Source organism: Xenia sp. Carnegie-2017, unplaced genomic scaffold (genome assembly GCF_021976095.1).
Source record: "Xenia sp. Carnegie-2017 unplaced genomic scaffold, XeniaSp_v1 HiC_scaffold_14, whole genome shotgun sequence".
Taxonomy (NCBI): domain Eukaryota; kingdom Metazoa; phylum Cnidaria; class Anthozoa; order Malacalcyonacea; family Xeniidae; genus Xenia; species Xenia sp. Carnegie-2017.
This window is the reverse complement of record NW_025813447.1, coordinates 9,144,538-9,165,188: the sequence shown is the minus strand read 5'-3', so window position 1 is coordinate 9,165,188 and position 20,651 is coordinate 9,144,538. Positions and strand designations below refer to the sequence as shown.

The window sequence follows — 20,651 nt, the reverse complement described above, 5'->3', positions numbered from 1 at the left end:
GATAAAACAATAGACTGTAGTTTTGACATCAACTCTTTCTTAATGAATCCACTAAACTTTAATATGCACATCGACTTAAGAAATGACATCAGATAAGTTCAATTAAAGACGCTAGTCTGTACTACTTAAGAGGTCAAGTTTGAACATAAAATCACTCATGTTAGAGGACATCAGACTAGGGTATTTTTTGACGCAGTTTGAAATTTCGCAGGTCCAACAAAACCTTGTCAGATCTTTCTAGCAAGTATCGTGTTGAAAATATTTTGGAAATTGATGATTTTATAATGAATCTCAACGAATCCACCTCAAATACGGTGCTTTGTAAGGCTGTTTTGGCGTCGCTTGTGACAAATTTTCAACTTTACAAACAAGGTATCTATGATTGCTTGTAACCTTTATTATCTTATCGACTTTATAGAATGAAAGTATAGCTGACTAAATTATACTGACAATGTCGAATTTTACTTTCAACTATGTTACTGACAAGTGGTAATCATGATAAAGACAAATGATATACGTCTGGACAATCATGTTGACTGCAATGTAACTGTATCTCATCGCAATGTTACTGATAGCAATGTTAATGATGGCCATGTTAATGATAACAATGTTGATGATGGCCATGTTAATGATAACAATGTTGATGATGGCCATGTTAATGATAACATCGTTATTTTTTTAGACTTACAGGACGAAAAAAAGAAAGCTTTGTAAGTGTCAGTGTATCGTGTGTGAACACGAGAAACTCTTTAAATCACCAAATTTTTCATCAACATGTCTGTATCGTCTGGTGGACTTTTCTTTTTTTCTGTCGTGTTTAGTTTTTCCGCACGACTCGAAAATTTCTATGTGTATTTCAACGTAACAGATGAAGAAAAAGTTGGCATTTTGTTAAAGATACTCCATCAATACTGCCTAGCTCTAAAAAGCATTTGTGGGGCAGGATGTTTGAGCTGGGAAGCACAAGTGTCAAGGTGTGTGACAATGATTTGGTTATTTTGACTGTTCGACTGTAAAATAATTATTACATTTCTTGAGGTCATATTCATGCACCATTTTTGAATCTGACTGAACTGCCTTAATATTTTATAAACTTTCTCAGTGCAATATGGATTTTAAAGAGGATTCAACCTTCAATCCACGATCAGTCGTGATAAAATGCGACTCATCATCATTGATAATCGAGTATTCAATGCAAACAAAGCAACGCTTGGTTACTTTACTAAATATTGGAAATATAAAACAGCTTCTACAAACAACGCGTTCACATGATTCGAAGAAAAAGACTTTCGTCAACTCTCGTGGTATATAAAGCTTACTTTAAACATTTTAATAATTTTTCGTCGACATCTTAGGTATTAGCAAACAACTTATTGCATTATCCTTTGCAGTCATTGTTTTCTATACCTCCACCTTAGTGATAGTTGTCAACCCCCACACACAAACACAAACACATCAGCACCACTGTCATAGTTACATCAACTCCCCACATACACACACCAAAAGGACAGTGTTAGTTGTCAACCCTCCCCCACACACACCAACACCAGGGTGATAGTTGTCAAACACCTTCAACCTCCCACACACACACACCAACACCTGATAGTTGTCAACCTACCTCACACAACACCACAGTGATAGTTTCAACACACACACACACACCAACAACACCACAGTGATAGTTGTCAACTCTTACCCTCATACACCCACCAACACCACAGTGATAGTTGTCAACCTCCCCCCACACACACCAACAACACCACAGTGATAGTTGTCAACTCTTACCCTCATACACCCACCAACACCATAGGGATAGTTGTCAACCTCCCCCACACACACACACCAACAACACCACAGTGATAGTTGTCAACTCTTACCCTCATACACCCACCAACACCACAGGGATAGTTGTCAACCTCCCCCACACACACACCAGCACCACAGTCGCAGCTGTCGATCCCACAGATATTCGTTCTGTACAGTTGTGAAATTTTTTTCTTGTAGTCTTATTCAATTATGATTTCTCTATCCACGATATAAATATTGTGTTCGTCGGAAAATGCAAAGGTATGACATCATCTATGCGTTGAGGCTTTCTCGCCAAAAGGTCGTTTGATATTTCAGTTTGACAAGTAACGTTTAAACAATGAAACTGTTTCTCCTTTAGATGGTATAGACTCTATGTTTGCTCGCATTGATATGGTATCTGTGAAGAAAGAAATTGATGCGATACAGATTGGTGCACATGAGCTTAAGATTGCTAGACTTGAAGTGTTCGAAGAGGTTAATGACTTAAACGTATTTAGTCGCTAGTAACGTCTCTTATATTCTGCAAATTTTGTCTTAGAAGTCGTTTTGCTGTTCAAAATCGTCAGAAGTTGCGGAAAGTTTGTTGTCTTTGACTTCTGCGGCCGCCAAGATCAACTTAGAGGTACATCAGAGAATAGAGAGGGTCGAGTATTGATATTGAACGCTAGAAATTCTAATCTCTTTGAATCCCTATGAAGCCCTCCATTTCCAACTATTGTATATTTTACGTAAAAAGTATTTTATCGATTTCATTGCATAAGATGTTACGTGCATTGCGTTTCCATCAAATATAGGATGCCAATGTTTATCTTTCAACTATTAAAGTCAACTGGGACGTTGAATCTCACATGGTGCTACATGATGCGATATCTGGGATAATGGAGGATACCACAGAACTAAAAGGTAAATACGTTGATCTTTTGTTTGTAAGGAGCACTTGAGACAATTTGACTAGCTAGCTTCTTCGCTATTAGGAATGATTTCCTCAATGGAAGATACGAGAGAAAGTGTAACTTTGTCATATAGTCAACTTCAGATCACCATGCAAGACGTCAACTTTACGATGAATACTTCAGCTGCTAACAGGTGTCATTTTAACGTTTCAACTAATCGCTTTAAGCCTCAATGAACCTTTCAGAGGTCTGGTTTTGCGCTACAACATGTCTTTCATCGTAACACCTTGTTGTTGAAAGATGTGTGGTAATGTGGCATGTGTTCTATTTAATGTAAAAGTACTTTCTAAGTTTTTTTGCATCGGATATATGGCGTGTCTTTTATGTAATGGAATATATATAAGATGGGATGGGTTGTTATACTTGATGTAATGGAATATATATTAGATGGGATGGGTTGTTATACTTGATGTAATGGAATATATATAAGATGGGATGGGCTGTTATACTTGATGTAATGGAATATATATAAGATGGGATGGGTTGTTATACTTGATGTAATGGACTATATATTAGATGGGATGGGTTGTTATACTTGATGTAATGGAATATATATAAGATGGGATGGGCTGTTATACTTGATGTAATGGAATATATATAAGATGGGATGGGTTGTTATACTTGATGTAATGGAATATATATAAGATGGGATGGGTTGTTATACTTGATGTAATGGAATATATATAAGATGGGATGGGCTGTTATACTTGATGTAATGGAATATATATAAGATGGGATGGGTTGTTATACTTGATATATCCGGTACACCAATGTTTACGTAGACATCGCTAAAATATTATAATAATATCCTACAGTACATGAGCTACTTTGGAATTTTTCTAGTTATGCTAGAAAATTTTATAGGTGTGTTACCCCGGATGCCTTCACAGAAAATTCACTTCTGGGTATAACATTATACGTACGAATAGGCAAAATCCATACTTCCTAATCTGAGATGTTTTTCTTACAGTTTTGGCTTGCAGTTTTCTGCAGTACTATCGCTGGACGATCATGAAATGAACGCTAGAAGCTCCAAAGTTGATGTCTTGTTTGATGGGAAAATAATCGTCTCGCTAAAGACACTGTTATTGAAGCGAATGCGATCAAATAACGACGTGACGTCATTGCGTAATAGCGTGGAAGGATTTGAGAACGGCATCAACAATTTATGGTATGTATAATTTTTTTCTTTGCATGAAACTGAATGGATTTCCGTAAAAAGTATTTTGATTCAGTTAAGGTTTTTGTGGTAAAAAAATTACAGATGAAAGCTTCATGTTTAGACTCGTTAAAAATAATCATACTCAGTTCTCACCGTTTTTGGTCTTTGAATATTTACATGCAACGATTACATCATGACAACAATGACTTGTTTCACCCAGTCTATACATGTAAAAATTTCAACAAGAAAACTATGACAAAGTTAATGCCATCTTTACATGCAACGATTACATTATGACAACAATGACTTGTTTCACCCACTCTATACATGTAAAAATTTCAACAAGAAAACTATGACAAAGTTAATGCCATCTTTACATGCAACGATTACATCATGACAGCAATGACTTGTTTCACCCACTCTATACATGTAAAAATTTCAACAAGAAAACTATGACAAAGTTAATGCCATCTTTACATGCAACGATTACATTATGACAGCAATGACTTGTTTCACCCACTCTATACATGTAAAAGTTTCAACAAGAAAACTATGACAAAGTTAATGCCATCTTTACATGCAACGATTACATTATGACAGCAATGACTTGTTTCACCCACTCTATACATGTAAAATTTCAACAAGAAAACTATGACATAGTTAATGCCATCTTTACATGCAACGATTACATTATGACAGCAATGACTTGTTTCACCCACTCTATACATGTAAAAATTTCAACAAGAAAACTATGACAAAGTTAATGCCATCTTTACATGCAACGATTACATCATGACAGCAATGACTTGTTTAACCCACTCTATACATGTAAAAATTTCAACAAGAAAACTATGACAAAGTTAATGCCATCTTTACATGCAACAAAACAACAATGAAAAACTTACACAATCTTTACACATGCAGCAGTTGCAACAAGACAACAATGATTGCCTTCAAGTATTGAACACTTTAGTTATGTACGTATCGTTATAGGTTGCTGGAAGGTGATGTTTACGTGTTTTTCCCTTATCGCTTTAATTTTGCCGAGTCATTTGACAAATTGCTTATTGTGAGCAAATTTCTGCGGCAACTATACAAACGTCCAATTGTGAAAGATAAAGATGAACTTTATGCAGACGTTTGGGTGAAACTTAAGGTTTGTTTATGAATTGAATTTTTCCATTTGTGTTCAAATATTTCCTCCTGTCTTATCTAGTATGGGTTGTTTTTGTTTATGTTTGTTTTAGAAATTATCTTTTGAGATTGAAGATGATCCGTTTGAAGTGAAACTTGGAAAAAATTATGAGGTGGAGTATTTTTGATAAGACAAAGAAAGGCCTCGCCTTTCATTTTATCGAATTTGGATGAACCGATGAACCCTTGGATCAAAATGACTTCCTTCAATTTAATCTTTTGCCTGCAGTTACTCTGTGACGAAGCCTTGCAATGGACGGAACGAGAAAGGCTGTTGGAAGAGAGGATTAGCGAGAAACGAAAGAATCCGGGCAATTTACTGTCAGGTATGTATTATGTATGTAGCTATCTTGTCGTGAAGAAACCAGGAATATATTTTGGTTTTTCATCAAATGTTTGTAGACAAGAAGGTGGAAAGTCTGTACGTTAGTTTAAGTGAAAAGAAATCGAAAATTTACATCGAAAGGTCACTGGTGAGTAAGTATGACTTATAACGAGTTAAAGCGTTCTTAAGTGCACTTACACGTAATAAAGTAAATGGTTTGAACCCTGGAGTATCGTTACATGTTTGTAGATGTAGATTGTCCAGGTTAGTATAGTCCTGAGAAGGACTGTTTTTGTTGTTGTTGACTGATGTTTCGACAACCTTAGCTGTAGTCATCTTCAGAGTCAAAAAATGACTCAAAAATTCTTCTTGTGTATTAGTGACTTTGATACAAAAACATGGAACGGTTAAGCTTTAGTTTTGTAAAGTCGCTCGTATTATTCGCTTCTGACATACATCCATCTCATTAAAGGTCGAAAGTAGATGCCTTGAAGCATTTTTGATTCTTATGAAACGCATCAACACAATCTGAAAATCATATAATCCTTATAAGTTTAACATTGTATTTAACATGTATTTAACATAAATTTTAACATTGTCTTCTTGAAATGGTGCTGAATACATTTTATTACATGTTTGTAAATGTAGATCGTCCAGGCTGGTATAGTCTTGAGAAGGACTGTTTTTGTTGTTGTTGACTGACGTTTCGACAACCTTAGCGTCAAAAAGATGACTACCGCTAAGATGACTGCCGCTTTTTGACTCTGAAGATGACTACCGCTAAGGTTGTCGAAACGTCAGTCAACAACAACAAAAACAGTCGTTTTCAGGACTATACCAACCTGGACGATCTACATCTACAAACATGTAGCACTTACACGATCGGTTCCACCTCAAAATATACAGAAATTTTTGAATTTTTAGTTGGTTGTGTAAAGAATTAGTTCGGTTATATTTTACGCACGCATAGAGGTCGAAACTGCAGGAAAACATATTTCGACTAGACTACAACACGTATTTCCATACATGGCATTATGGATTGGCTACTCAACGATTAGCAAATCAATGATTTACTGCTTGGAAAGATGCACATAATCTAATTTTTATTGGGGCTTTTGATTGCTGTTTTTTAATAGTTTTTTTTTAATATTCCATTTTATGTGAAAAAGCATATTTCAAAAGAGATTGTTTAAAATTTTTTTAGAAGTTATACGAAGTGGACAAGCGTACACGCTTGTGTTGTTGGGCATTCGAAAACGTGGATTTAATGGTTCTCGCGGATGAATCAATGAATGGAAGGGATAGAATTATTCCTGATATAAAGCGTATTGATAATGCGAGGTATTTCAAATGATAATTCGTCAGAATTCTCCTGAGGGCATCATGACCTAACCATTATGACATCATTGACCTAATCTTTGGCTCTATTTAGTCCTCTGCCATCCGATATTCAGTTTACAAGCCTTTGGTCTCGTTACATTAAAGGGACTGTTTCATCTTCAAAGGTATGTTTAAACTTTACTTTTAGGGACGTTACATGTCGGTGTGAATATTACTGATCTATCATATAAGGGTGAGAACTGTATTATATCGAACCGAGATCATGCTGTATTCGTATTGGCGATAACGAACAAAAATAGTTACTTTGCATCTGTGCACAGGATAATAATCTTTTTACGGGGTAATGTTTGTGAGTAATACCTTATGTATGTCCTGCCTCGTCACATAGTCAATAACACGATTTTTTACATATAAACATTGTCTTCTTGTTTTTTCTTCTTTCTTCTCAATGTTTTTTTGCCATTGAGTCGCAGAACCATGCTTTTGACCCTCCACTTTATGTAATACGCACTATAGCGATGTTATCACTCTTCTAGTTCACTCTTCGTGATTACGAACAGCCGTTGTTTCAATGCGAGGCAGTTACAATATCTGGGCAACTGATTGGTGCGGAGCAAGTGTCACGCGACAGAGGTAAAAATAGCATTCAGTTATCATTCTATAGCATCGATTTTTATGCATATGTTGTTTCCTCAGCTACAAGAACAAGTGTCGTAAAAATACGTCAGCCTTGGGGTGACAAGGAAATAATTCGTGGAATGAAACCTTTGAAGTATTTCCACGATTTGACTTTCGGTAATTTGTCTTTTTTTTAACGAATTGTTTTCATGTTGAATCGCGTTTTCGAAACATGTTTCAAAGCACGTTTTTTCCAGATTTCCGAAGACTTGAGATGACCTGGGGTGTTGACATACAACCTGCGTATACCATGGTTGGCGTCGCTTTTGGTACTGAGTCTTTCTATAAACACTTTCTGAAAATTCACTTTTTTAGATTATTTAACAGATGCTCACAGAAACTCCTGTTATTGAAAATGAATATGTCAAGACAATGAATTTGTACACGTGCATTGCTTTAACCCCTCCCTTTTATCAGTGAGTTGTGGTTCTTTTGTGTGGGGTGGAGTGGAGGTAGCAGTTTATGATTGACAATGGTGTGCATTGTATGTATTAAGCCCTCCCCTCTCCTCCTTTCTCCTCTCCTCTCCTCACCTCTCCTTCCTTCTCTTTCTGGGAATTATGGATCTTTGTTAAGAAGGCGATAATCTCTCTAGTGTTAACTGTGTTTGCTGCATTTGTCTTTGGTGTATGACAAGCTTTTATAAGAGATTTTCAAAATGTATTCCTGTTTGTAGAACACATTAATCGCGCTAGTGTTGATCCTAGTCTCGGATTACCATTTTGGGATAAGGTAGGAACTGTTTTTGCCCTGTTTGCACTCCCCAATCTTATAATATTGCATGATACTTAACTGAATTCTACAATTCAATATAATAGACTGCACTAATGATCATCAGTTAAATTATACAATGGTTCATCGACTAAATTATACTGTTGTCCATCACTTGAATTATGCAACGTTCAATCAGTTATATTATATGATTGTCCTTTAGTCAAATTATAAGATGGTCCATAGTTAAAGAAAGATTATGTGTAACGATCGCATTGTATGTGTATATTCTGGATTTTCATCAATTTTTCATCACACTATGTTTTCTATTTTCTCAGATGCGTTTGTTGCTTCATGGAAAACTTGTTATGAACATCGACGAATGCCAACTCAACTGGCGAGCTACGAGAAATCCTTATGATAAGTCCGAACTGCTCGAAATAGAGTTGAAAGATGCGGGACTTGAGTGGACTAATGGTGAGTTTTTGTACATGCGGAATGTATGTAAAGATGTTGTATGTTAAAGATGTGGAAGAGTTGTTCATGAAATATTTCTACCTGTTGAGTAAATTTGAAACCAACCACTTTTCATTGAGATCTGAGAAGTTGGAATTCATGCAAACTGCATAGCTAAAACATAGTTGGTGCATGTAACGTAAAAATCCATTTGTTGCGGAACCGAAAATCGTCCAATACTGGAAGAAATTCTTACCTTGCAGCTTGCTTCCAGATTTTTGGTGATCTCGACCTTTCTACAAGGACAGCCTCAAAATACGATGATTGTTGCGTCCTTCACTTACCTGCCTTAAAATTCAGGTTTTTGTTTTCTATCTCCATGTATATGCGGAGGGAGTTTAATCACATGACGTAATAACTATGACGTTATATTATATATCCATAGAGCGGATCTTGAATGGCATTGTAGAGATGGAGGTGATGCAAACAATCACTATAATATCCATCCTTGTGCCCCTGATAAACTACCGGAACTTCCCTCTGGAATGGTAAAACATAATTTGTCTTTTCAAATGTTATTAATTTAATATAATTTCTAATTAGCAGCAATTTTAAAAAACACTTGAGAAAAACGACGATTTTTTTGAGAGCAAATATGTTTCGACATTATCAGAATGCCATCTTCAGTGCAGAATGGTTAGTGTTAGGTAATATGATACGTAATATGATATAAATACATTAATTACAATGAATAGGATTATGATTCAGTTAGTTACTAAAAAATATTTACAAAAAAGGAAAAGAAAAATAAGTATTAAGAACTTATAACAAAAAATATTATTATAAAGTAAATATAGTGTTGTAGTGGTGAACTTGGATATTTAAATCGGGATTAGTTTTATTTTTAATTATATTTATAATAATATTTTTTGTTATAAGTTCTTAATACTTATTTTTCTTTTCCTTTTTTGTAAATATTTTTTAGTAACTAACTGAATCATAATCCTATTCATTGTAATTAATGTATTTATATCATATTACGTATCATATTACCTAACACTAACCATTCTGCACTGAAGATGGCATTCTGATAATGTCGAAACATGTTTGCTCTCAAAAAAATCGTCGTTTTTCTCAAGTGTTTTTTATTAATTTAAATAGTTTTATTAATTTTACACCTTCGTTGACTTGTTATTTTAGCTTCATGATTCGTACGCTGCCTTTCGCTCTCAAAATATCAGTCTGGATTTGTCTTTTGACGTTGACGCTAAAAAACTCAAGGTATCAAACTTTTTACCATGCTGAAGTTCGTAAGAAATATCTTCAATAATTTTTTTTTTTTTGGGGGGGGGAGCTGTTGGGCTGGGAAGCGATTGTCTCCTTGCTTCACCTTCGTAATGTCTGCTACTTACCAATTTTTTGTTTTATGAGGGAACTAAAGCATTCTCGTAGCGTTTTCAAGTTTAATGCCATTTGAAATCCTTGTAGAAAAAAGATGCGCCCAGAGTACTGCTATTTGCAAGCACCTTTCGATGGTTTCAAAATTTTCAGGTAACTTCATAAAGTTATTGTCTAGCTGAAAACAAAAAGATGTGGCGAATTAGTGTCTAGCGTTTTAAAAGCGATACAAAGATTGTTTCTTTGGAAAACAGGCTGTTGTTTGGCGAAATGTCTCTCGTCCTATACGAAAAGGAGCAATTTTTAACAGAATGCAGCCTCAACAAAAACCTTTGAGTCGACATTACAGGTTTGTGCTAGGGAAGGATATGGTTTCCAAGTCGAAAAACTCTGCAGATACAAAAATATTTATCTGTTTAGTTCATTGAACTAAAATACATGGAACCCTACCTGAAGCAAATAATTGAAGCCAAATCTTACACCCAGACACGCGTGTGTAGTGTTTCCTGATTGTCTCGCGGAGTGTAAATTGTCAATTGATCGAGTTACACACACGTGTCTGGGTGTAAGATTTGGCTTCAAATAATTATTAGACTTTTCTATTACAGGTAGCGTTCCATGTATTTTAGTTCAATGATTTAGCTGTTGGTTCAATCAAAGTAATTTAAACACTAGGAATTTGTTTTGCATTTGTAACCATTTATAATTTCAGAAACCTTGGACTTCATTTGAAATTTCCCCAGCTGAGCGTCTTTTATTGGGGCTCGGTGACACGACAACTTGGGGCCGAATTGAATCTTGGTACAGGAAGTCTTAATGCCGTCTACAAAGTTAGCCTTGTCGAACACAACGATTGTTTAGTCCGCAGACCAGCTGCGAATTGGAGCATTATAAAACTTGACAGCGAGATCGATGATGTCACTTGCTACGTCGTCGGCATTGAGCAAGTTTCAAAGGAGGTTGATGTTGAGAGCGAGAGAGAGACTCGACCGGATTATTTGGTGGTAAAAATATGTTTTGGCTTGCGGCTTATTTTTTTAATTTTATCATTAATTGTAGAATATATGTTTTAATCACAACCAGGACGCTTTAAAAGCCGAAGAAGCTGAAAGAGAGCCATCCAAATTCTTCCTTGGACACGTTGACAGGTATGTTTGTCTATGTATGTAATGTATACATGTGTACATATATGTATTTGTATAATTGTATTGAGGATTAATAGGGACAAACATTGAACTTATAATCTTACTGAAAGGCAACGTAACATTCTTACGCCAGCATTCAGGCAAATTTTACCTCCAGAAAATACATATTAGCTTATTGTCGTTGTAAATTTTTTCGACCTCACGTGGAAAGATAGGAACTAGTTCAATTACGTACTGGTTTCAAATTTTGGCGGGAAGTAGCCGTCCATTCTGTTATATTGAGTTCAATGGGCCAAACCGGTTTATCAATAAAAACCATTTAATATTTTGTGTATATTTTGTTGTCGACTTTCAAATAGCGTTTCAACGTTGTATGCTTATTTTACCACTATTTTGCTTATTATGTAGGCTTGTTTACAATAGAAAAGAGTTCGATACCTCTCGTGAGAGAAATGATGAAGACGATAGTTCATTTCCAAGTGATGAAGTAAGCATAGTCATGATTACTATTTGAATACTTTTTTAGTTTTGTTGTTTACATTTTTTGACTGAGGAAATGAAAACGAAACCACCAATGATTTATTATGCAGGATTTTACGCATAATTTGGTCTGTGACAACTTTCGCGGTGTGTGGACGCTGACCAATAGGAAGCTTAGCTTTGGCCTTATCGAAACGTACACTCGTTCCCAGGTATATTGATAAATGTTGCACTGTAGTAAGTGTTCGAGAGGTATCCATTTTTGATTATTACAGATGTGTTCGTGTATTTTGACTTTATATGTGTTAATAACAAACACAAAACTTATATCTTCTTTGTAAAAACTTGTAAAAGTGTGGATATCACAGGTAAAGCTTTAGATCTTGAAATTTTGTGCTCTTTCCCAGATCTGATATCAGATTTGCTCCAGTTTAGTAAAGGCTTGTGGATGTATGTTTAGATTGACGTATTCTGTACGCACGAATTACAACAGGTATTCCATTATTAAGTGGACGCAGAGAAAGGCTTTGTCATACTTTCTTCTAGTGTAGTCTCAACGTCTCAACTACTTCTGACCTGAGACCAATATCAATATATCACAACTTTCGTTGTACAAAAGAGCGTTTTTAGAACTCGTTTTCACCTAAAATAATTTATATAAATAGCTGTATAGATTATTTCGAAATTTTTAATGTTGTGTTTTTTAAAAACTATTATTATATGGCAAGCGTCACTTCCGGCTAAATGATGCGTTTTGATTGGCTCAAAAACATTTTTGCCGGTCCATTATTTTCCCATAATCGATCACGGTCCAAAACACGTAATTCTACAGTCAAATGTAAACAAACTTCGTAAAGCAAACAGCAAAACGCAAAATAAACGAAACAAAAAACCATTGACGAATGTGATTCGAAGGAAAAACAGTTGGAAAACAGTTATACTATCTAGACAATACAATTTGAAACGAGTTTGTTTTTTATGGACGAAAACTAGAAAAGTGAAAATCAACCCGTAAAAACAGCAAGGACGAGAAAGAATGCAAGCTTCGTTTCAGGTCAAATAATGCCATATAATAATCCTTTTAATAACCTCACTTTCTCGGTCTTTACTGAGACATATCGGACCTCTGTCTTTTTGTACAAAACTCGTCCCTACGGGCTCGGTCTGTACAAAAACACCTCGATCCGTTATTTCTCCGTAAAGACCTCGCGCTCGGTCATTAAGGGCTTATTAAAGCGTAGTATTGTAAAGACCGACGTAATTTAAATATTTAGCTACCAAATCAGTCTTTTTTCTTTTTTTCTTTTTTTTTAGCAATTAAAGAAGGATTTATCCGCTGATGCTTTGAAATTTGTTAAAGTTGATGATCGCGTAAAATCTTTATTAATTACTAATTTTATTTTTCTTTTCAATAAATATATTTTGAAAATATTTTATCCTTATAGAACACGAATCTAGTTGTGGACCAGACCTCTCCTGATGTTAGCGTTCGCAGAAAGTCATCAATCCGTCAACTGTCAGCGAACCAGTCGACCTATGACGATGTCTTCGCGAAAGGCCTCGGTGGAATAAATGAAGTATAAATGGTCTTATTTTGACGTTTCATATATTTACTAAAAAAAAAACACAGTCAGCTGTTTCTTAAAGGCTTGTAGTACGAAAATTTGCCGTAATGATGATAGCTTCATTGAAAAGAAATCGTTAAAATGACACTGAACTTTCTAAAACAGTTTATTCATATCTCTTTTCTTTTTAAGATATTGAATATTTTATTATATCCGATTTTCACAACTGGCAAAGTCACATTGCACGATGAGCTCGGTAATTTTAAAGTATCTTAAGTTTCCCGACAACTTTTGGATGAATTGCTATCGTAGAATTTCATACCATTAACACTTTACAAAGACAGGAACTTTGTCCGAATAGATGTAACATGTCAGAAATATTCTTAACTCAAATTCTCGTTAAGCGATGTGTCGCCGTTGATTGCATGAAGCCGACATCTCAAAACTTCAGTATCTTGAAAGTGAAATGGGATATGAATAAACTATTTTAGAAAGTCCGCTTTCAAGAGTTATCTACAATGAAAATATAATTGAAATAGAAAAATTTTCGTTTTGCAGGCCTTTCAAAACATAAGTGTATGTTATTTTGCATGTTCGCTTGTTTCCAAATATGAAATAGAGAAACTTGTCTTTTGCTTGTAGTCCGACACTACGGACAGTCCTGTTTCTTCAAGACGACCTCGTTACAATTCTAATGACTGTCTCCTTGAACAACTTGTTTCCGAGTTATCGGATTCCACGAAAGTCTACGTTCATACAGAAGAGGTACATGCGAATCCTTTCTGATCACTTTCATAACATTTGCTAACAATAAAAGCAATATTTTGTTTTCTCCGTTTAGAACACAAGCGACGAGAGTCAATCAAGTGGTTACCTACTTTGTAACACTGAAGACGTCCATGAACAACGCTGGCATTGTATGTGGCAATCCTTCACATTATGACATGTTTAGTCCTAAGCTAACGACGCTTTGCAACGATATATCTAAAGTGCAGGATACATTTAAATTTATTTAATACCCTTAAGCCTTTACCTTTGATTATTATTGGTATCGTTTGTGTTGAGAGTGTTTAGAATTTTCATTTCTTTAATTTAGTTGAATTCATCAACTCTCAAGTAATGTTGAAAGGGTTGGAGCATTGTGGCTGTCTGCTGGTGACCGCTGGTCGCACTGAAGTGTCAAATCGCTTGCATAGACCTACCCAAACTGGCAAGAAGCTTTTGAATAAGATCACATGGATGGGGCATCTTGAAAATATGCAGGTACTATAATGTCTTTTTATTCAACCGGTTTTTTGATATTATTGTATTATCCTAAGAAATAATCACGTTGATGATCATGTGTACTGGTTTAATATCGTCGTCTCTCTTAGTATTGCTGTCTGTATTGGTAGAAGTTTATGTTGCCTTTTTCTATTGCTGCTTGTCTTCCTATACTATTTTCTTTACATTCAACTGTCCAATAGTATTGCCTGTTCTTTTATTTTGTTACTAGTCCTATATTATTGTCTCTCATCCTGCTCATTTACTTGGTCTATACTATTGTCTCTACTCCTATATTGGTAGCTTTAATCCCATATTGGTAGCTTAAATCCCGCATTGTTACATTTCTCCAATATTATCATCTATTTATTCCAATATTTATTGTTCACATCAATCATTCCCTTCTTGTCTATGTTATTTTCTCTCAAATTTTGTCAAGTATTCCTACATTGTCATCTCATTACTTTCTAAAGTATTTCTGCACCGTGGGCTCAAGCGAAGAAGTGACCAACACGGACAATGTATGGCTGGATTCCACCACGATTCGTACTCGTCGGAAGAACACGGGCATCGACTTAACTGATTTGACTTCTGTCCTTGGCTCCGGTGATGATATTGGTTCATTGGTAGGTAACATGGTACACAGCAATACAAAACTTCAGAGGATTGTTACTCAGTGTGGATGCGATTTCTATTATGTGAGTTTTAATGATGAACTTGAGGATGGTTTACAAGGTGTTCCTGCGTCAATTACAGTAAGTAAATTAACGAAAGTCAAACACTCACATCTGTGTGTATACTTCTTTGGCTTTTACAAGCGACACGGCTCATTATTACCCTTCGATGAAACCATAAAATTCACAATTTATAATTGGAAATAACAATTGAAATTTCAGCCAGCACCTTCACCATCTTCAAGACTTTATGACAATCAAACGTCTTGTTCTCCTGTCAATACATTTACTTTGAGGCATCCAGTTTTAGAGATTTGTATAAACTCGGTACGTTCCATTATTATTTGAAATAAAATTGAAATAGTTTAATGATGACTTATATTAGATAACGTGTGTCATCTCAGCTACGTATGGGTGGACTAAAGAGAACGAAAACAATCTTTACTCTCTATCTAGAACATATGAATAGAAAACTTGTATCTGTTAAATTATGGATGTATAACAGAGAACGAAAACATACTTTACTCCATCTAAAATGTGTAAATGATTATATGTGTCGGTTTAGTTATGGTTGGACGACAGAACATGAAAAGTCTTTTCATTATCTTGAGCAGCAAATAAATAGATAAACTGCGTCAATTTAGACAGCGATTGTTAAACAATAGAGAAAGTCTTTACCATGTGTCATTATATCTATTTCAGGCACAATACGCTCTAATTTTTGACATTGTTAGCAACATTCTTTTATATACGGAACCACAAAAGAAGGTATTTTCTAAGATTTATGTGACTATTTGTCTGTAGTTGGTTAACTTTAATATTGTTTTGAATTGTAGGAATTTTCGGATTTGGAACAACGCATGGGTTTCTATTTTCAACTCAACACTGCTGAAGACCTCAAGGGAACCATATTGAATGTCCAAAATAATGTGAGGTATTGTGAGTTTTGTGATGGATACAAAGGATCTTGGCTTATTTACATGAGACTCAGATTCGTGTGGAAAAACACGAGATGATACACTAAACGTTTTGTCACATCGATATTAAGTTTCTCTCATTATTATTCCAAAGATGAATATTTTTTATGATTCAGAGCGCGCATCATGAATTTAAATGAACGCCGTCGTGTCTTGCACAATTTGAATGAAATATTGAAAGAGAAGGAAAAAACGAAAAACCTGAATGAAAAAACGAAAAACGAGAACGAACAATGCTATGACGTCGACATTCAAGAGTAATATAGAACTGTTTCAATTTATAAGCCTTTGATAATATGGAACATGCGTTAACTGTGATTTATATTTATATTTAATTTATATTTTGTATCGTTTTAGCCTATACGCTGAAAGAGTAAAGTTAGAAGTGGAAGTCGCGGAAATGAAAGCAACTCTGAACGTGTATAGTACAGATTTGCGTATAATGATCAGGTAGACACGTTTTTTAAGACGATATCACCTTCAGTTTTAGGGCGCTTCTACTTTTGGTTCGCACGAAGTTGAGCTTCGCCTTTTTTCATCCATCTCAAATAACGACTGTTTTCATTATTTAGTGCGTACAAAGATTTTATGACGGATCGTGTAATGCTTTCACCTGAGAAAGGTTTTTATTCTTTTGTTAAAACAAACTATTTTTCTCGTGAAAAATTTTGAAAGTTAAGCCAACTTTTAGAAGGGCAAATTTTTAACTTGAAGGTATGGGTGGACGTCGATAGAATTTACACAACCCGAAAATAGTCTCGAGTTGGGCATGCAGGTCTATCCGGCAAACCTGCTTGCCTGAGCAGCACAGGTGAATGTTTTAGGTGAAGACGTCTCCACCCTCTCGCCTACTGACGCTCAATTCCACAGGTGCTGGAGCTGCGAAAAGGTGCATTCTTCTTAGGAGTATCCGTCTCCTAGTTACGGAAGGCAGCGGATGGAGTCAGGTTCCTTCCCCTTGGTTGGCTACCTTCCTGGGTTAACGAGCCACCACCTGCCCGAAGCATCTAGTTTTAAGGCGCCAGAGACCCGTCTTAACACACTGAAGTATACATACGTAAAATTTGTTGATTGGCTTTCAGCTCGTACGGGTGAGTTGTTGAAGGTGGTTGAAGTGATTTTGAATCGTGTTTCATGGAGACTAACACAACCCGATGGACAATTACAGATTGTTGATGCTAACCTTATGGATTTAAGGCATGTCTCCTGGGATTTCAACTCACCTTCTATATCGTGGCTTGATCATATATTCTTGTGTACGTATTCAACTATAGGTATACTAATTTGACGATGACGGATTCCGCCGGAGTTCATTCTTTGGAAATAGGAAATTTCAATATGACAAACCTGATGCCCAACTCTCCGTATAAGGTAGGGAATTATATGTTGCAAATATTTTGAGATTTTTTCATTTAAATTGCAGAGGATTTGTCGTTTTCTAGAATGTTATCACTCCGAAAGGAGAAAGACGAGTTGGTAAAGACATTGCCGTGAGAATGTATTGTCGAGTCAAATCACCGGGTAAAGCATCGCTATTTAATGTATTTTGGTGAGAGGATGCACTTGTGCTTGAGGGGATCAGTAAGGATCATGTTTATTCTGCTATTGTTTGACTCAATCTGAATGGAAACTTTGCAGTACTGTGATGAGCGACGATAATTAAAACGAGTCATACATCCTGTAAACTTTCCGGGGGTGCATGCAAAGTATATTCGTGGTGATTTAATGTAGTTAGTATGTTCATTGAAGGTTATTTGGGTAGTTTAATCTGTCCTACGTTTTTACAAGCTTATCAAATCTGAGCTAAGCTAAAAGTAGCTTTATTTTTTCTCAGTCGGTGGCATTGGCGTAAAAGATCATTTCGAAGTGAACCTATGTCCCTTAAATGTTGCTTTCACTCACAGACTGTACACCTTGATGATGGGGTATTTTTTCCTGGTCGCGCTCATGAGGGTGGTAGGGTGTCCGTGGAGGAGTATGATGGGGTAGCATTTGGAGGTGAGTAATAATGTCCTTGTCTAGTATAACAAATAATTTAAATTATTGTTGATATTTTGATATTGTTCAAGTCGGTATTGAATCGACAATATTTCCATGTTACCCTCTACTTATCCAACCGTACCTTCCTAGTGTAAAGCTCTGTTTGTTTGTTGTTTCTTTGCACTGTTCCTGACCGCTATCAACATATTTGTCGCGTGGTTTTATTCAAAAAGAACCAGAGCAGGATAAGAAAGAATTTACATTGTCCTGGGATATATGAAGTGGTTAGGGTTGGGTTAGGGTTAGGGTTAGGGTTAGGGTTAGGGTTAGGGTTAGGGTTAGGGTTAGGGTTAGGGTTAGGGTTGTGGTTTGAAGTCTTTGTCAGGTCGTAGTATCCTCTTTGCATCGTCCTTATTTTGATCCTACTCTTATTCAAGCGAGTTTTTCATGAAGTTTTTAAACGGGAAATGTTGTCAGAAGTCTCTGTTATTTAGCAAGATATTTACTCGAAAACCGTGCTTATTTTGTTTCAGTGATTAACACATTATACTGTTTAAAAAAGTTCATGATTGTATGTTGTTGTTCTGTTTTACGTCAGGTTTTATTGAAAGGCGTTCTTTTGCAATGCTCAAAACATCGCTTATTGTTGTTGAGTTGTTTTTTTTTTTGCTAAAGGGTTCGAGCAACCTCAACAGAGTGACAAAGACGTTTTTCACGAAGAACGGGTAGGAGATGAACTCAATTTGTTTATGTTATTGCGTATTACTTTGCCTGTTTCGTGTTTGTTGCATTCTAGATGAACTTACACGTTACGCGCAATGGTTATTTATTGCCCTCTATATCCCTGCATATCCATTAATTGTAGATGACATCGACACAGAGTTCGTCACGTCCTAATAGTCTTGCTCTTTCGGATCTATCCTTAAGTGATTCTCCGCGAAGCAGGATATCTACTCAAGCGTCGAGAGCCCTTCGGCACTATCTTCTCCTGTTGGTTCGGAAAATAAGGTGAAGATTACCACAAAATTCTTCGTCTTTTATCTAAAAGTTTGATTCATTCTCGAGTTGAAATGGACATAAAAATTTATGTTCTACAAGAATAATGATCTTTTTATCTTGCCATATATAAATTATTGTGTTTCGTTGCTTAACGTCTTTCATTTTTAGAAACCTGGAACGAGCAGATTTTATGCCAGTTTATCCGAGACGGCTTCGAAAGAACTTGACAAAATGAAGGCATGCAACTCCATCTCTTTGTCATTCTTCCCATTTCTTTGTTTTTTCTGTCTAAAACTTTGTCTTATTCGTCTATTTCTCTCTATCCCTCCATATCTTTGTCTTATCCTTTATGTCTTTATCTATTCATCTATTTTTCTGTTCCCTTCATCTATTTTTACTTTCTCCTTATCTTTGTCTATTACCTCCATCTCTTAGTCTTATACTTCCATCTCTCTACCTTATTCCGCTATCTCTTTGTCTTATCTCTTTGTATTATCTCTCCATCTCTATGTCTTTTCCTTTCATCCATTTGTTTCATCGTTATCATCTGCCTATCCCATAGTCATAAACTACTTTCTCCTTAAAACATTTCTTCCATATAGGAGCGGGCGGCACAAACAAATAACTTCGTGTATGTGAAAATTCCTGAAATTCCAATTTGTTTCAGTTACAAGGTAAAAATGGGGGAGAAGCCACCGCCTCCCTTTGAAATGAACGCAATTTAAATGGTCAGGAGGATGATATCTCATTTATTTTTGTTGAAGGGCGAGAAGGAGAAAAATCTGGTCGATGTTCATAACTTTCGATTGATATTACCTACGTTGCATTACCAGAATAGAACATGGACATGGTTGGATCTCATGATGGCTGTAAAGAAAGATTATAAACAAGTTCTCGTTGGACAGGCAGGCCAATTTTTTGTTCAACTTTAGTTCAGGGACTTGTTTCAAGAAACCTGATAGCGTTATCCATTGAATTGCATTTTTTCAAACTTATAAAAAAGTTTTTGTTTTTCTTTACGATAATGAAACTTTGTAATTCAAGAACCAATATTGTATTTCATTGTTTGTCCCGTTCGAATCGTAGATTGTTCCTTTATAAGATATCCAGTGGATAGCGCTATTCGACCTTCGTGCAATCGGCCCCAGATGTCTTCATACACAATCTCACGAGTCTCAATTTTCTAAATATCGACTTTTCTAGTTAATAAAGGAAAAATTACACTGGAAAGTAGGAGATCACAAAGAAATTAAAGAACCCATGGCGTAAGTTGTTTATGGTGAAACCCACTCAACTAAAATACATGGAACGCTACCTGTAATAGAAAAGCTTAATAATTTTTTAAAGCCAAATCTTAGACCCAGACACTCGTGTGTAATTCAATCAATTTTCCCTCCGCGAGAGAATCTCGAAACACTAAACACGCGTGTCTGGGTGTAAGATTTGGCTTCAATTAATTGCTTTAGGTAGCGTTCCATGTATTTTAGTTCAATGTGTGAAACCATTGAAAAATATATCTGGTATTAGTGAAGTTTGTCGCT

At 35.7% G+C, this 20,651-nt stretch overlaps 1 protein-coding gene across 1 annotated transcript; it reads left to right on the top strand.

Moving 5' to 3' along the window:
• Nucleotides 1–237: 237 nt before the first annotated feature.
• Nucleotides 238–20,380, top strand: LOC124434984 (protein KIAA0100-like). Its single transcript, XM_046984947.1, is given in 53 exon segments — nucleotides 238–372; nucleotides 683–710; nucleotides 822–974; nucleotides 1,103–1,304; nucleotides 2,005–2,067; nucleotides 2,168–2,283; nucleotides 2,348–2,431; nucleotides 2,604–2,712; nucleotides 2,784–2,895; nucleotides 3,733–3,933; nucleotides 4,918–5,080; nucleotides 5,172–5,231; nucleotides 5,348–5,444; nucleotides 5,521–5,591; nucleotides 6,648–6,784; nucleotides 6,876–6,948; nucleotides 7,321–7,417; nucleotides 7,481–7,579; nucleotides 7,660–7,731; nucleotides 8,139–8,194; nucleotides 8,512–8,650; nucleotides 8,893–8,989; nucleotides 9,075–9,177; nucleotides 9,830–9,910; nucleotides 10,118–10,180; nucleotides 10,282–10,376; nucleotides 10,740–11,031; nucleotides 11,111–11,175; nucleotides 11,581–11,659; nucleotides 11,763–11,864; nucleotides 12,967–13,023; nucleotides 13,098–13,229; nucleotides 13,860–13,982; nucleotides 14,059–14,134; nucleotides 14,314–14,480; nucleotides 14,954–15,235; nucleotides 15,377–15,481; nucleotides 15,857–15,922; nucleotides 15,991–16,088; nucleotides 16,248–16,388; nucleotides 16,489–16,581; nucleotides 16,704–16,753; nucleotides 17,214–17,328; nucleotides 17,406–17,502; nucleotides 17,574–17,652; nucleotides 17,966–18,055; nucleotides 18,058–18,129; nucleotides 18,787–18,836; nucleotides 18,977–19,119; nucleotides 19,279–19,347; nucleotides 19,713–19,784; nucleotides 19,875–20,015; nucleotides 20,314–20,380. Coding segments are annotated over 48 exon segments (5,061 nt in total). The 5' UTR covers nucleotides 238–372; nucleotides 683–710; nucleotides 822–944; the 3' UTR covers nucleotides 19,346–19,347; nucleotides 19,713–19,784; nucleotides 19,875–20,015; nucleotides 20,314–20,380.
• Nucleotides 20,381–20,651: the final 271 nt, after the last annotated feature.